Source organism: Megalops cyprinoides, chromosome 11 (genome assembly GCF_013368585.1).
Source record: "Megalops cyprinoides isolate fMegCyp1 chromosome 11, fMegCyp1.pri, whole genome shotgun sequence".
NCBI classification, from domain to species: domain Eukaryota; kingdom Metazoa; phylum Chordata; class Actinopteri; order Elopiformes; family Megalopidae; genus Megalops; species Megalops cyprinoides.
This window is the reverse complement of record NC_050593.1, coordinates 15,831,681-15,846,234: the sequence shown is the minus strand read 5'-3', so window position 1 is coordinate 15,846,234 and position 14,554 is coordinate 15,831,681. Positions and strand designations below refer to the sequence as shown.

At 45.3% G+C, this 14,554-nt stretch overlaps 1 protein-coding gene across 1 annotated transcript in view; it reads left to right on the top strand.

The window, feature by feature from the left end:
• The window catches only part of LOC118785919 (vang-like protein 1), a 53,956-nt gene that overhangs the window by 30,758 nt on the left and 8,644 nt on the right, over window positions 1-14,554 (top strand). Inside the window, exon 4 of the mRNA XM_036540869.1 lies at window positions 10,731-11,162. Within this exon, the coding sequence (XP_036396762.1) occupies window positions 10,731-11,162 (432 nt within the window). The remainder of the gene's footprint in view (window positions 1-10,730; window positions 11,163-14,554) is intronic.

Sequence of the window (14,554 nt, the reverse complement as noted above, 5' to 3'; positions counted from 1 at the left end):
CTGTTACGATTTGAGCCCAGGGGGAAAACCTGCAGACCCCACAACGTCCCAGTGCTGAAACGGTAGTCTGAGGCATTGATTCACAGTCTTAAGATTATTGCTTGTCCTGGTCAAATTAACATAAATGGTTGCTGTCATGTCGTTTTTGGTGGTTGCTTAACAGGCCTCAGCATGTTTGAGGTTCTTTGAGGTCGAGGAGGGAGCGATGTAGTGTGTAATTATTATTGCTTTATCTGACAGATTGACTAAATGGGGATGTCCTTAACCAAGGTCCTTATAGAGCATTAGAAATTGCACTAGAGAATACAAATAGAAACCATGAAAAGGCAACATGGAGCCACCGTATGCAGTTCACACGAATCCCCAAGTAACCCCAATAAAATGCAATTGCTTGGCTCACTGCCCTGTGTGTTTTGGAGCACTGGCTGAGGGAGGAAGCTGAGCTGTGTGTGCAGAAAAGAGCTACTAGCAGACAGTAGAGCTGTGTGTGCAGTAAGGAGCTACAGACAGAGCTGTGCTCCACTTGCATGTTCAGCTTCATTTGCTCTGAGCTGTGTGTCTGCTGGGGTGGGGAGTGAGGCATGAAGCACGCTCCCCTTCCCGATCCCTCCTAAATTTCGGTACTGGTATTGGCTGGCTGTTCCTCCCTTGCCATCCCGTTACTCCATGTTTTAACTCTGTCTGTAACCTGAGGGAAATTCTGAAGGCCTGCAGTAGGATTTAACGCTCACAGCTCTTCTTGACACCGCGGTCTTTGAACAACGTGGTATCAGATGTTATGTAATGAGTAATGCAGTATCAGATGTTGTGTTAAGTGAGTCCCAGCCCTTTTTGCACGTGGGCCTGCAGGAGAGGTGAGGATCTGAGGCCTAGTCTCTCTCGGGAGGATGAGCAGGATGTGTTCCGATGCCCCGCTCTTCCGGGCTTTGGCATGCCCGCGTGCGATCATGCGTTAGGCCTGGAGCCCGGCTCCGTCTCTCGGCATTCCCGCCCAGATCCCCCATAGTCTGCAGGCCGCATCTGCCACCGCTCCGAGCAGGAGACCCGTCTGGGCTCCTCCCCCCCTTACAAACAAACAGACCGACAGGAAACCGTGTACTGAGAGCCTCTGCAATCTGTGCCTTCGTTTGGATCAAGGCTCCGGCATGCAGAGATAATAACCATAATTACTTTCATATCATCATAAATAATATGAAGCCCCATTTCTTGTCATGGCACGGGCCAAAATTGCTCACTGAACAGACAGTTTCCATAATGAAATGCACACAGATGCACTTACACGCGCACACACACAAACACACATACACACGCATACAAACAGGGACAATCATGCAGGCTGAGATCAGCCAGTACGAAGCATGTAGCTCTCAGCTTCCTTGTCCCCTTTCATAGGGGGGAAGATGGTGATGACAGTGAGCTTGGCAGCTGTGCACCTGTGCAGTGATTGAAGCGGCAATGGCCCGGACTTGTGAAATGGGCGACAGGCCTTCTATTTCAATCGCACCCGCCCCGTGGTAACTGCACCCCTGGGGGACTCGGAAATACCATCTCTGACACCAGCGCTATTCAGGTCTGATGCTGACTGACGTGAGATCTGTAAAGAGGCCAGTGCAGTGTATTGCATCCCTGGCATTGTCAGCTCCCCCCCCCCCCCCCCTTCTTCTTCCAGATCTTTTTCTTGTTCTTTTTTTTGTCCATCAGTCTGCTTAGATTTCACAGGATTACCCTCTGAGAAAAAATGTGAGAGCCAGGAGGGAGCAGGCCACACCCCAGTATCATGTGACAGGGGAGAGCTCTTACTGCAGTTGTGGGTGCGTGTGCATGTGTGTGGGAGAGGGCAAGAGGCTGATGGTGAGGTGGTCCTTTGGTAGCTGGGAAGTGAAAGCAGGTGCACTGCTTCAGGTACACTGTACATACATTTCATGGATTTTCACAGTCATCTGCTACACTGTGCTGACCACCATGGAGCCAGTGTCTCATTCACACATTCTTTTTAACGGCTTACCTTAAGTTCAACGGACAGATCCTGCAGTCAGTCCTTGTAATTTTGATAAACAACCCTGTAAAAATGTTGGTTTTTATATTTCATATTCGAAAAATATTCCCTTAAGACGCAGGGTTGCTTCAGTGAAGACACACAAGTCCTTTGATATTCTTCCATTGTACACATTTGCTACTGGAATGTAATTTCCCAGAAGGGGAGAGAAAAAAAACAGTGATGAATAGATACAGGAAAAAGTTAGACAGCTTTCCACATGCTGGCTGGGGAGAGGTGACAAGTCTCGCTGTGCGAGCTGCCCCTGGCCAAACAGGCTTGGCTTTGAATTTGACACAGCTAAAATATGACATCATTCAGCAGACACAAGCTACAATAATGTCCCCTTGGCTGGAAATATGCAGTGAGTTTGAGTGGGTATTTACATTTTATGAAGTTATCAAACCCTTAGTTAGAAAAAAAAAAAAAGTGTGCTTGTGGTTGAGTCTCTCTAAGTAGCATGTCCTGGTGGGGATTGTTTGATGTGTTAACCATCAGATATTCTCAAAAGGTAGCAACATGACAGTTAAGATTATTAATATGTTGTCTTGAATACAGCAAAGCAGTGCTTTCTGTTGATACACTGTGAGAAGAAAGTGCAATTCTATTGGTGGATGGATCATTGGTTGGTACGTATAGTACACAAGTGCAAGGACTGGCCACATTCAGGTGTCAACGTGGAGCTGTTCAGAATGTCCATTAGCAATTTGTTGAATTTCTGCAGGTATTTCTGACCTTGAATCAAGTCCAGGAGCATCACAGGTTAACCACCCCTCCCTCAACCCCCACACACCAGCTGTTAATACAGAGACTTGTGCCAGGAAATTTCAAAATATTTTGAGTGAGTGTGGTGTGGCAAGTGTCTGTGTGGAAGACAGCTTTAAAACTGAGCAAACTAGGGAACTTAGGGGAGCTGAGGCATTGTGGTACTGTTTGTCTGCATCCACTAAAGGAGGCGTGCTTCTCCTTTAGTGGCTTCTGATGCTGTGGTCTAGTTGTAGATATTCACAGCCAAGTTGATAGCAGTGAAATTGTTTGTATTAATCATTCGTGTAATTCTTGAACAATGTTTGCCGCAGAAATGGATTGTTTAAGCTTTTCCTGACTGTGAGGATATAAACTGCCCATGTTCAGCTGCACTGTGTGTTCCAGCACCTGTCCGCTGGCCCTTTGAATAGCTGTTGAAATCGGCACCTTCACCTTTGTGAAGCTAGTTATGTAGTACCTGTGTGTGTTCTCATAGTTACGAAAGCATTAGTCATGACAAGTTGCCTCTGGATAGTAATAAAAAAAGATCAAATATATTTTCTTTTAGTTTAGTATACCAAAAGTAAAGACCATTTTGTGCTCTGTTAATTTGTTAAATGCATGTTCCATTGTGTGTGAAAGAGAACATTCACATTCCTCGACCTACAAGGTCATGTTAAACACGCTTTCTTCCACTTGGCCCACATTTGTCCACACCTGCTATCTTATCAGGAACGTAGCTATGAGAGACCAGCCCTGGCTCGGGCCCAGGTGTACCTGAGGCAGTGTAAACGCAACAAAAACCATGGGCACATTGTGGCACAGCTGCTGTGCTAGTGTAAACACAACCAGGCAGGGATGCATTGTGGGATACTGAATATCACAGAGGCCTTGATGAAAGTTTTCATGTTTAAACAGCAGAATTCACAGCTTTCTTTGAACCATCTTATTCACCTGAGTCTATTTCCAGTTTCAAAAGCAACAGTACGGTGCAGTTGACATTTTCATCTCAGTTTTTATTGAATGATGGCATTCTTTGTCTTCTTTGTGCTTGTGTTTATGGACTGCTTTGTAATGTCTATGCTCTTAAGGGGCTTTGATATAGAGAGTCTGCTAGTCTTCAGAGACTGTATCCAATGAATATGAAGTTAATCTTGGGAGATTGAAGCACTTCAGGTAATTGAAAACACTCAGATGTAAAGAGGTTTAATTAAGTAGCTGTGTGTAGAACTGACAGCCCCCCAGACAGCATGAAGTACTGAAGAAACTAGATACATTTCCACTTTGCTAAAAGGCTTTGTACACACTGCTTTATCGATCCTAATTCACTCTTTTATACCTTTTTCCTCATTAATATGGCATTGTCCGCACTCAGTGCAACATAAAACCTGGGTTAAGTTACCCTTGCTCAGAGCAACCATCAAACAGACCTGTTAATAATGCCATGTCAATGCTTTTAGCAAAGCTTTTTTACTCTCTGATGTGTTCTCTAGGGTGAATACACTGTTATTTGAGACATCTATCTTTAGAGACTGCACTATTACCATGTGCGCATATGTACCAGTTCTGCACAGTGGCATGGTAACATGGTAATACTTCTGAGCTCAGCATGGTAACAGTGATAATAGACAGCACCCAATCTCTCTCTTCTCTTTCCCCCATAGCTCTCTAATGGGGACCAAAGGCCTCCATCACTGTGAGCTTTTGTCAGATTATGGATCCCTGTTTCTTAATTACAGAGAGAGGACAACACTACACTGACAAAGCACAGTCTTTGTTTGCCAACCTTGTTGCAGTAGGCTGCAGTATAACAGGGCAGGCCACAGCGTAGGTGGCGAGCTGAGCAGTGCTCTTGAATGGGACTTTCCGTCTGGCCTCATGTCGGTGTTCTGAATTAAAGGAAGAGGAGGAGGGTGGAGGGTCCGGACACTGGAGGTGCAGGAATTTCACATACGCCTTTACGTGTTATTCTTTTAGCCATTGTCCTGTAGTTCCGAGGTGTGTCCGAGTGTGGAGGCGTGTTGGCCCCAGAGACAAAAACGTCACAAATAGAATTCAAGCAGAATCGGCCTTCCCTTACATCATCTGCGGGTCTTCATTTTTCACTCCTCACTCCTGTTAACAGGACTGAGCTGTAGGCCTAATTCATAGTGACATCTCTTCAGCCCAGTGTGAAGGGTTAAGAAGACAGGAGAGTTTGGTTGATTCCAGGGTACTGTTTAAGGATTGGTGGGATGCCTGTCTGGTGTAAAAACAGGGTTTCTGCTCTCTCTTCACCCAGCTTCTCACATACTTGCAAGTATGTTTTTCAGGCATAGACATCACTGATTGTGTAGGGTTATTTAAAGCTCCCATGCTGCGTTGTGTGCGTCTGTTAAGCGTTTAATGGGAGCGTGATAGTTTAATTTGACAACGCTCCCGACATGTTCCGCAGGGGAGGCATGTGTGGAATGCCTCTTATATGAATCGGCTTTTATCTCCTTCTCTCTGTTGACGTTCTTGCTCTCTTGGCCTGGAGTGGAGGAGACTTCTGAAGCGCTCCCTCCAGTTACGTGCTGCCTTACGTGCGAGCGGTGGCTACGTGCCGTTCGTCTTTCTTCCCGGGCCCCGAGGCGGGTGGTGAACAGCCCTGCCCCAGGTGGGTGGTGAAGCTCCACCTGCCCAGTTCCTCAGGTTCCAACCCCCCGGGGAATCCTATCAGTCTATCCTCCTCTTCAAGGTCACAGGGCTTGTTTATTTAGGTTTTAAGTGAGTTTAATGATGATGTAGCTCCTGCCTGGCACCCTGAGGCTCCCTCCCACGCTCCCAACGGAGAGATGTGGATGTGATGTGGGGTCTGGACGGACGTGGGAGATCTGGTTGGAATTTCAGCAGGAGCAGCAAGCCCTCGGTGATGCTGCCTCGATACAGGGTGCTTTGTCATACAGTACCAGTCAACAGTTTGGACACACATTTTGATCGAAAGACATTTGCTTAAATGCTTGAAATTTGTTTCTCAAACAAATGTAAGTCTTGAAGTTGATACCTATGTATGATTTTCTTTCCAAAAAAAAATGAATCTTGAAAAATATTTTTTGGCTACTTTGAAGAATCTAAAATACAGGATTTTGATTTGTTTGACACTTTTTTTGGTCACTGCATAATTCCATTTGTGTTATTTCATAGTTTTCTTGTCTTTACTATTATTCTTAAATGTGGAAAATAGTGAAATTAAAGAAAAAGCGTTCCATGAATAGGTGTGTCCAAACTTGTGGCTGGTACTGTACTTGGTATGGCACCGAGAGCATTTACCTGTCTTAGGTAGAGAGATGAAGAAATCAACACCACTCCGTTAAACAGCAGATAGTCCATGTTATAGCCGTTTTATTTGACAGTTAGTGATTTACAAGGCGTGTCTGGTTTTGGAATGATTTTGTTGCACCAGTTATGGTGTCCATGAACACTGAGGTTTTGAACAGAGAACTGTTTTTACGACATCACCTGTTGAAGACGATACTCAGCCGTGTCCCCTCCTGTAACCTGAAGCCGTGACCCCCTGACCCCATGACCTGATTGGTCAGTGCTCCTGAGTGATTTATTGCTTCCACACAGTGAGTCCTGAGTGAGGGTAATTTGATTGGAGGGAGGAGATGGGTTACCACAGTGCTGCAGGGCAGCTTAGTATCCTGTTCTGTGTTTATAGCCATCACCCCTCTCACCCCCCTGACATGAGACCAGGATATTTCACTCCTTATCTCACTGAGGACTTTTTTTTTTTCATCAGATTTGTTGGATTTGCCAACTGTTGCTTTCAGCTCTCTAGTGCTCCAGTGACAGACAATTAAAATGGTCTGCCTTGGTAAAGCTCTCCCACGCTGGTAAGGTTTTGAGCTTTGGGCTGTGAATGCCAGAACAAAGTGGCCGGTAAGCCGTGGGAAGTGGAGTTAAGAGAGGGTCTGAAGCAAGGAGCTGTTCCTCTTGGACAGTGCAGACAGCAGCCTCGGCATGTTCACCTGAGGTAGTCTGAGACATGAGAGGAGCAGGCTAGGGATGTCTGCACAGCATGGGAGGAGAGTGAGATGCAAGACTTAATCATGGCCTGAACCATGTGCCGTACCCTGCAGGTTAAGAGAAAACATAACTGGCCAAGTGTTCCTCAGGGTGTGCAGTTTCCCTCTTTTTGCAGAAGGTGAGTGTAGGGAACTGGATAAACTGCATGGAGGGCGTCATCATTGCAGAAGGGCCAGAAAGCGGCTCTTCCAGCCCTAGCTTACAGGTGAGGCCTCCTGAAAGAGACCGCTGAGGGGCTCTCCTGATACGTTTCACTGGCCTACTCCTCACTGACCTACCTTAGCAGTACAGGATGTGTGGACTTTTAATGGGACCCATTTCAGTTTCAGCTGATGGAGTCTCACCTACTTCAGCTGCTGCCCAGGTCAGAACATCTTGAGTTTGAGTAGTTATTCACTAGTTTAGAATGGAAGAAAACTTAAAGCCTCTGTTGCTCCTGTTTTAGCAAGGGGAAAAGTTGAATGGTGCCGATTATTCATGGATGATGATGTAAAATGTTAACAAGGCCATGCTGCCTCAGCGGGAGAAAGCACTGTGGTGTTTAACACAGGACAAACATTCCTACTTCCGCTTGAATTACTTGGATTCTGGGCCAGCCTATTATCGTACGAGGGTTCTGGGTTAATTCCCTGTGGAAACACCTCTGGCTTGGTTCAGATTTAACTGACCTACAGCTAAGGCATGTCAGTGGACTTGCAGCTGCTGAAAAGGGCATGGCAGGGGGTGAAGGGCTACTCCCAGGGGCAGCTGGGAAGAGGCCACTCTCACTCTCCATGTGTCATGTGACACGACTTGGAGAGGGATCAGTAGCTGCTTTTTTTGCAGTCAGGTGTCAGCTGCATTCCCTCCATAAATTAGCTCTCGGGTATTATGGAATCTGATTATTGTTTGGCATTGATGAGATTCTTATGTTAGCAGTGTGGCTGTATCTTCATTTCTTTCCTATTTTATGTGACACATTCGTTAAATAAACACAGCCCATAAGAGAATGGGCTTTTGTTATGAAATGGTGCTTGCCCAATTACAGCGGATCTGGTCTGGTTCCGGCCTAGATAGTGTGTCACCACTGGCTCAGGCCTCCGTTGTTCTGTCTCCCCCTGCTTCCCGTGCGCGTCCCGCCCCTGGGCAGAACAAAGAGGTCACTCTGTCCGTGAGTCTCCCAGAGCTGTCAGTGACACGGCGAGGGAAGTGGCTTTTTTTTCCACATAATTCCATTTATAGAGCTGTGATTGTAACAGTAGTTTTTTTTTTCAGTTTGCAGAAGGCGGTGTTTTGAAATGGTCGCCCAACTTTCCGCCCTCGTCGCGGCGGCCCCCCTCGCATTCAGTAACAGCAGCCACCGCTCGCTTCCCCTCGGCTTCGCGGAGCAGGAGGGGTCAGCGGCCCGCTAAAGGAGGGGGTCTGCTGCGGCAGGGCTTGTTATGACTGCTTTGTGTAAGTGTTATCTTTATTATTTTAGGAGCCTTCACTTTGGACAGGCGTCCTTTTTATCCGTACATCTCTCCACACGCAGACGTCAGCGCGTTTTAATGCCTGTGTTGGCAGTTTCTTTCTTTCCTCTCTTTCTAGTTCCCTCTCTCCTCCCTCCCTTCCCCAAGTGGCTGCTTCGGGTGTGTGTTTTCAGGGGTGGGACACAGGGGTTATGATAACCCTCTTTTTACTCCTTAATCACTGTAACAACATTAAAATGTTACAACATACACTAAGGGCATTTAGATAACATAAATGTCTGTGGATCTGGACACTCTGATGTCTTAGAACATGGCCTCAGTTCTGAGGCAGTGTCATTGATGGCTTGAGCCCTGCTTTCACTCCCTCTTCCTTCAACAGTATTGGTTGTGTTCATTTTCCATGTAGCTGAATTACATGACAAGTAACTGTTACTAACATGTCACATTGACCTAGGCTGGCAGCAGCAAAACCCTGAGAAAGGCTGCAAAGTTGTGCTTTGTTTGAGACATTTCAGCAAATGCAAAGCCTAGTTGACCAGCAAAATGGATGACAGCAGACAGAGCAAACAGGAGTGGAAATAAATGATTACAAGTGGGTTGCCATCATGTCCCACAGTGGAGATGACAACCAGATGCACATTAAACCTCGTTGCAGTTTGATTAAAAGTTCAACTGAAAGTGTTTAAGTTAGAGAGATTGAGCCAAAAAATATAAGAAGATGGTTTACATTTCGGTTTTGTTTCAATTCCTCATCCATACTGATTGATATATTTCAATGCATTCATTTTGGCCCTACACCTCTAATACAGCACAGATCGAACCCTTGCTTCTCGTCAGGGGCCTTGGTCAGAGATGCAAATGTTTTATTGGTTTATTTTCTTGGAATGTGTCTTGTGGGTTGTAGTCTTTTTGGAATGTTTGTCTGCAAAACAAAAGAGCTGAAACTGTCTTTGGCTCTTGCAGCCCTTCATTACAGCGTGCAGGACTCACCGGAAATGAGAGATTTTGCCGATTTTTACCTGATGCTTTATTTAATTACCGAGGTAGCTGAGCGCGAGTCTGCCTGGCTTCCTCCCCCTGTACGCTCCCTGCTCGTGGAGTATTTATTTCACTCTGACAGACCCGAAGACAGACGAAGTTACGCACTGTTTGGCAGGTTGACAGTGATGGGAATTAAGCTTTCATAATTCTCCTATGATTTTTTTAAAAATATTTTCTCCTCTTGATTGTGATCCGGCTTCCAGACTTGGTTTCACTTTTACTTGTTTCACTCTGACAACCCTGTACCAACACAGTCCAACCCTAAGAAAGCTTTCGAAGATGGTACTAATGGTGGAGAAAAAACACTATTAGAATTTAAAAAGAGGATAATAGTGGTGCCTGAGAAAATATATAAGTATATGAACAGCCATAAACTATATATACTGTCTGTGTACATCACAGTCCACAAAGGCATTTTAATCAGTACCCAATCATTTTTTCCCCTTGCATTTTATGCAGAATTGCATCCAATGTGTTTATAATGTGGTTGGATCCAATTTATTCTGATGGGGTTTTTAAATTGGCAGGCTTATTTTCATTCAGATTTATGCATGCACAAGTGTCAATCATTTTTCTGAATTTGTTAGCACTCCTCAGATAAGATATATGGAGTGTCAGTCCTTATTAGGTGTAGATGGATATTAGGATGTTTGAGCAGTGCCTTATTGAAAAAAGGGGAGCCCTTCAGAGACATCACAATGTTGCCATCTTCAGACTTGGGTCATTCTGCCGTATCTGTGATGTTTGGGAGTAGCTGATACTGGTCTTTCTACTCAGACAATAAGCTAAGTTAAAGTTGGTCACTTAACCCTGCTTCTGATAAGTGTTGTGACTCCGGCTAAGTGTTGATTTCTTGTTCTTGACATTGTGTATGTCAGCTCTGAAGACAGTGCTTCAACATCTCTGGCACTGGTTACCAGGTCTCTATGGGGCTCCCGATGCTAAGCATTGTATTTGTCTTGTTTGTCTGTGCCTCTGCCCCAGGATATGCAAGAAGAATAGAACAATGTTTTTTATCTGCAGGTCTCATTCAGTTTTTGGTTGCATGTGTGGTTTCCATCATCTTGTCAGTAAATTATTGTGGTGGATAATTTTTCAGGTTACGACACTCTCCTCGTCTTTGCTGAAACACTGGTCTGGGTGTTGTTAGCCTGGTCTGATACTGTTGCTTGAATGGACACACTGATGTTCTGTTGTGCTGGAAGTCACTCTGGATGACAGTGTCTGCTAAGTGAATGGAATGTAATGTAGTGTAACTTTTGGTCCATCTTGTACTGCAGTGTCTCAAGATGGCAGTGCAGTGAGGTTTTGTTTTTGCTGGCGATAGGGTGTGTGCGTATACATGTGCGTGTGTGTTTCTGTTCCTGTGTACAGCACATAAACTTTGTCCGTCTCTCTCTTCTCAGGATGACAACTGGGGCGAGACGACGACGGCGGTCACGGGGACGTCGGAGCACAGCCTCTCTCAGGAGGACATCGTGCGCATCACCAAGGACATGGAGGACAGCGTGGGGCTGGATTGCCGGCGCTACCTGGGCCTGACGCTGGCGGCGGCGCTGGGGCTGCTGGTCTTCCTCACGCCGCTGGCCTTCCTGGTGCTGCCGCACCTGCTGTGGCCCGAGCGGCTCAAGGCCTGCGGCACGGCCTGCGAGGGCCTCTTCATCTCGGTGGCCTTCAAACTGCTCATCCTGCTGCTGGCCGTGTGGGCGCTCTTCTTCCGCACGCCCCGCGCCGGCCTGCCCCGCGTCTTCGTCTTCCGCGCTCTGCTCATGGTGCTGGTGCTGCTCTTCGTCGTCTCCTACTGGCTGTTTTACGGCGTCCGCATCCTGGACTCGCAGGTACCGACTGCTACCGGCCGTTTTTCCCCAAGGTTTACTGGCTACATGAAGTGTAACTGTAGCTGATTGTGGAACTTGTAATTTAAATGGGGGCAGTGTAGCATAGTGATAAGGAGCAGGGCTCGTAACTGAAAGGTTGCTGGTTTGACACTGCTGTTGTATCCTTGGACAAGGTTCTTAACCCAGAATTTCCTCAGTAAATATCGAGCTGTATAAATGGATAACGTGTAAAAAATTGTAACCTATGTAAGTTGCTTTGGATAAGAGTGTCTGCTAAATGCCAATAATGTAGTGTACCTTACATTACATGCATTTAGCAGACGCTTTTATCCAGAGCGACATTCATCGCAATAGAACATAAGTGCATCCATTTAAATTTAAATGAGCAACAGTGTCATACCAGGCTAACAACACTCGCAGACCAGTGAGTATGAGCTTAACTTGTGGTAGGGCTTGAATAGTGTTCACTTATACTACCCATAAAATAAAATATTAGAGGTAGCAGATGTTAAGGGGTGGTTATTGAAGTGGGACCGAGATGCAGCCTGAAGAGATGGGGCTTCAGTCTGTGTCAGAAGATGGCCAGTGATTCCGCTGTCCTAACCTCATTGCACCACTAAGGGACCAGTACAGACAGGGATGATGTCTGAGAAGAGCGACAGTGGCTGGGACAGTCAGTTGCCATGTAGATGCAGAGCGTAGCGATCTTCAGGAAACATAGGGTTTGATGTAAATGGGATCAGAGAATCCCCCTGCTCAAGGCTGAATCTGGTTGTTGGGCAGGTTTGGCTTTGTCTAATACATGGATTTACAAATCTCAGCCAACACCCCGCTGTATCAATATTGTATTACCCATATTGCAGGAAGCATACTGAGAGACCGTTTTAAAACATGCCTAAATAAGTCTGTGCTCACATTTTCAGATGTGCAGACAAAAGTATTATCAATCGATCTAATCTCGTTAATGTAGTGCTCTCAGCAAAGGCATTCCCAGAGTGTGCATTACAGTTAAGCAACGCTAATAATGAAGACAACAACAAATACAATGAAAAGAGAAGTGATAAAGTGAAAACACATTTCCTACACTCCAGTATTCTTAGTAGCTTCTTCAGCTACCCTAGTGGCACCTTATTAAAAATGTTAACATGTCTTATATAAAATTTGCTCTTGAGAGGAGGACCAAACCACAAAATACCACCCACTTGTCTAAATTAAGGAGGTACAAATTGTCCCCTAAATGTCTTAAAGGAAACTAAGTTAACATTATTAGGAAACCTGTCTTGCCCTCTAGTTGATGGGGGAATTAAACATTAATGAAAGTAAGATCAAACTGGTGTATTGCAATTGTGTTATTAGTACATATGAACTAATCAGAAACAGGTTTCCATGTAAAAATCCTGTCAAATAGAGGCAGTTAAGTCAAGAGAGCCGGTTTCCTCTCACACATCCACCTGTCCTCCATGGTTGATTGGCTGAAAATTTCTCATCGGTGGTCAGGAATGAAGGCAGGCCCTCTCTGCTGATCGTAGTTGAAATTGCCTTATGTATATCTGCAGCAAAGCAGGTGTCAACATTCCCATAGGATCCCAATGGCAGTTAATGAGACACCTGAGGGGGAAAAAAAGGGAGGGAGACGACTGGTAGACCGTGCAGAGTCTGTGTGTGATAATACAGTTACGATACGATTTCACGCTCTCATATTCCAGCCCACACATGGTGGCACCTTGGCAGTGGCTGTGGTGGTATTGCTATGGGTAAATACAGCACATGCTGTGAGGAGAATTGGTTTTTAATCGTAAGAAAGACTGAAGTAGTTTTAAGCCTGGATTTACATGTTGAGGCTGTCTCCGATTCCTGCACGTGGTGAGGCGAGTCATTCCCTAATTTAGGGGTCCTGTAACCAAAATCTGTCTCACAACTTATAGCTGTAGACACTCTGAGAGGACAAGCTGCCTTATAACTGTAAAAGTCTAACAGGATTATACGGAATAAGCTCAATCAGTTTGACACGGCTATCCCGTTAGTTTTGTAGCAAAGGAGCAGAATATGTAACTCACTTTGGTGCTTAATGCAGAGTATTTGAAGAGAAGCTACAGTAGAGCAGGTAATTGTGATACTTTTTGGTTTTATGAAACATTTCTGCAGCAGTCTGCTGAACTAATTGGAGAGGGAGCAACATGCAGTTTGGACTCCCAGACAGTAAATCACTGCAGTAATCCAGCCTTCAGGAGACAAAGGCATAGAATCGATCTCCTGTCCTTGAGAGATAGGAAATGTCTTAATGTGGAAACGTGTGCAAGGTGAAGAAGGTCACTCTGGAAAGGTTTTACATGGCATTTCAGTGAGAACTACTGGTACAAATTCTCTATCCTCTGCTTTTAGATTTAACATGAAGCCTTCCATATTTCAGACAGACCGTGGCATCTCAGAGCAACCTGGGACCAAGAAACGTAATTTTTTAGAGCCAGGCAAATGAAAATTTGCTTTCACCCTATACCTTATATCACTAAGACATACTGTTAGTCACTCCACTCTTAAATTCCTCTGGTTTCACTGAGACAGTAAGCTGTGTATCATTTGGGTTGCAGTAGAAATCGGCTCCAGGCAACTACTTCACAAGGTAACGTATGTAAAGAGAGATGTATAAATATATACCGTGACATATAAAGAGGTCCAAAAGGAGATCAGAGGAAACCTTTATCAGATTTAAAGAAACAGAAATCTGTCTGATAGATCCGATCTGGGCCATGGGACTGCAACCACCCGCAGTCTCAGCCAGCCCTAATCCCGGGACACGCATTACTGCTGTTGAGAATTACGAGCAGGTTTGCACCGCGGGTGAATCTGACACGTAATAAGAGAGGGCAGCTGCAGAACGGGAAGAGCAGGGGCTGACTCAGAATGGTAATTAAAGAAGTTAAATGGGAGATAAAATGCTAATGAGCGTGCTTAACACGTTGGAATCGCTAACAAGTAGGTCAGCAGAGCCAGAGGCAGCGCATCCAGAGGTGGCCGCGCCTCCACGGTCCAAACTGTCAGCATCCAGCAGGAAAATCAGGCACAGCTGAAGAGTTCATTGCACATCAAATGATGTGCTTGCCATCGGATGTGAAAACATCCGGTAGTAATAAGTAAATGGCTTTATGGCTTCTTTCTGTGATCGTTTGTCATACAAACAGTGATTAGTGTTTTTTCAAGGGGATGTCTTTAAAGATGTTTTCAACCTGTTTGGTTAAGAAATGTATCGGATAAGAGCTGGTTTGTGTAGGAGAACTATACAGTTTTTGGTATGTAGTCCACATTAAATAACTGGGTAGTTTGTGGTTATGAATATGAATCACTTGTCACAGTTCATTGACGAGCAGTCTTTCCATTTGGTGATCAGGGAACAG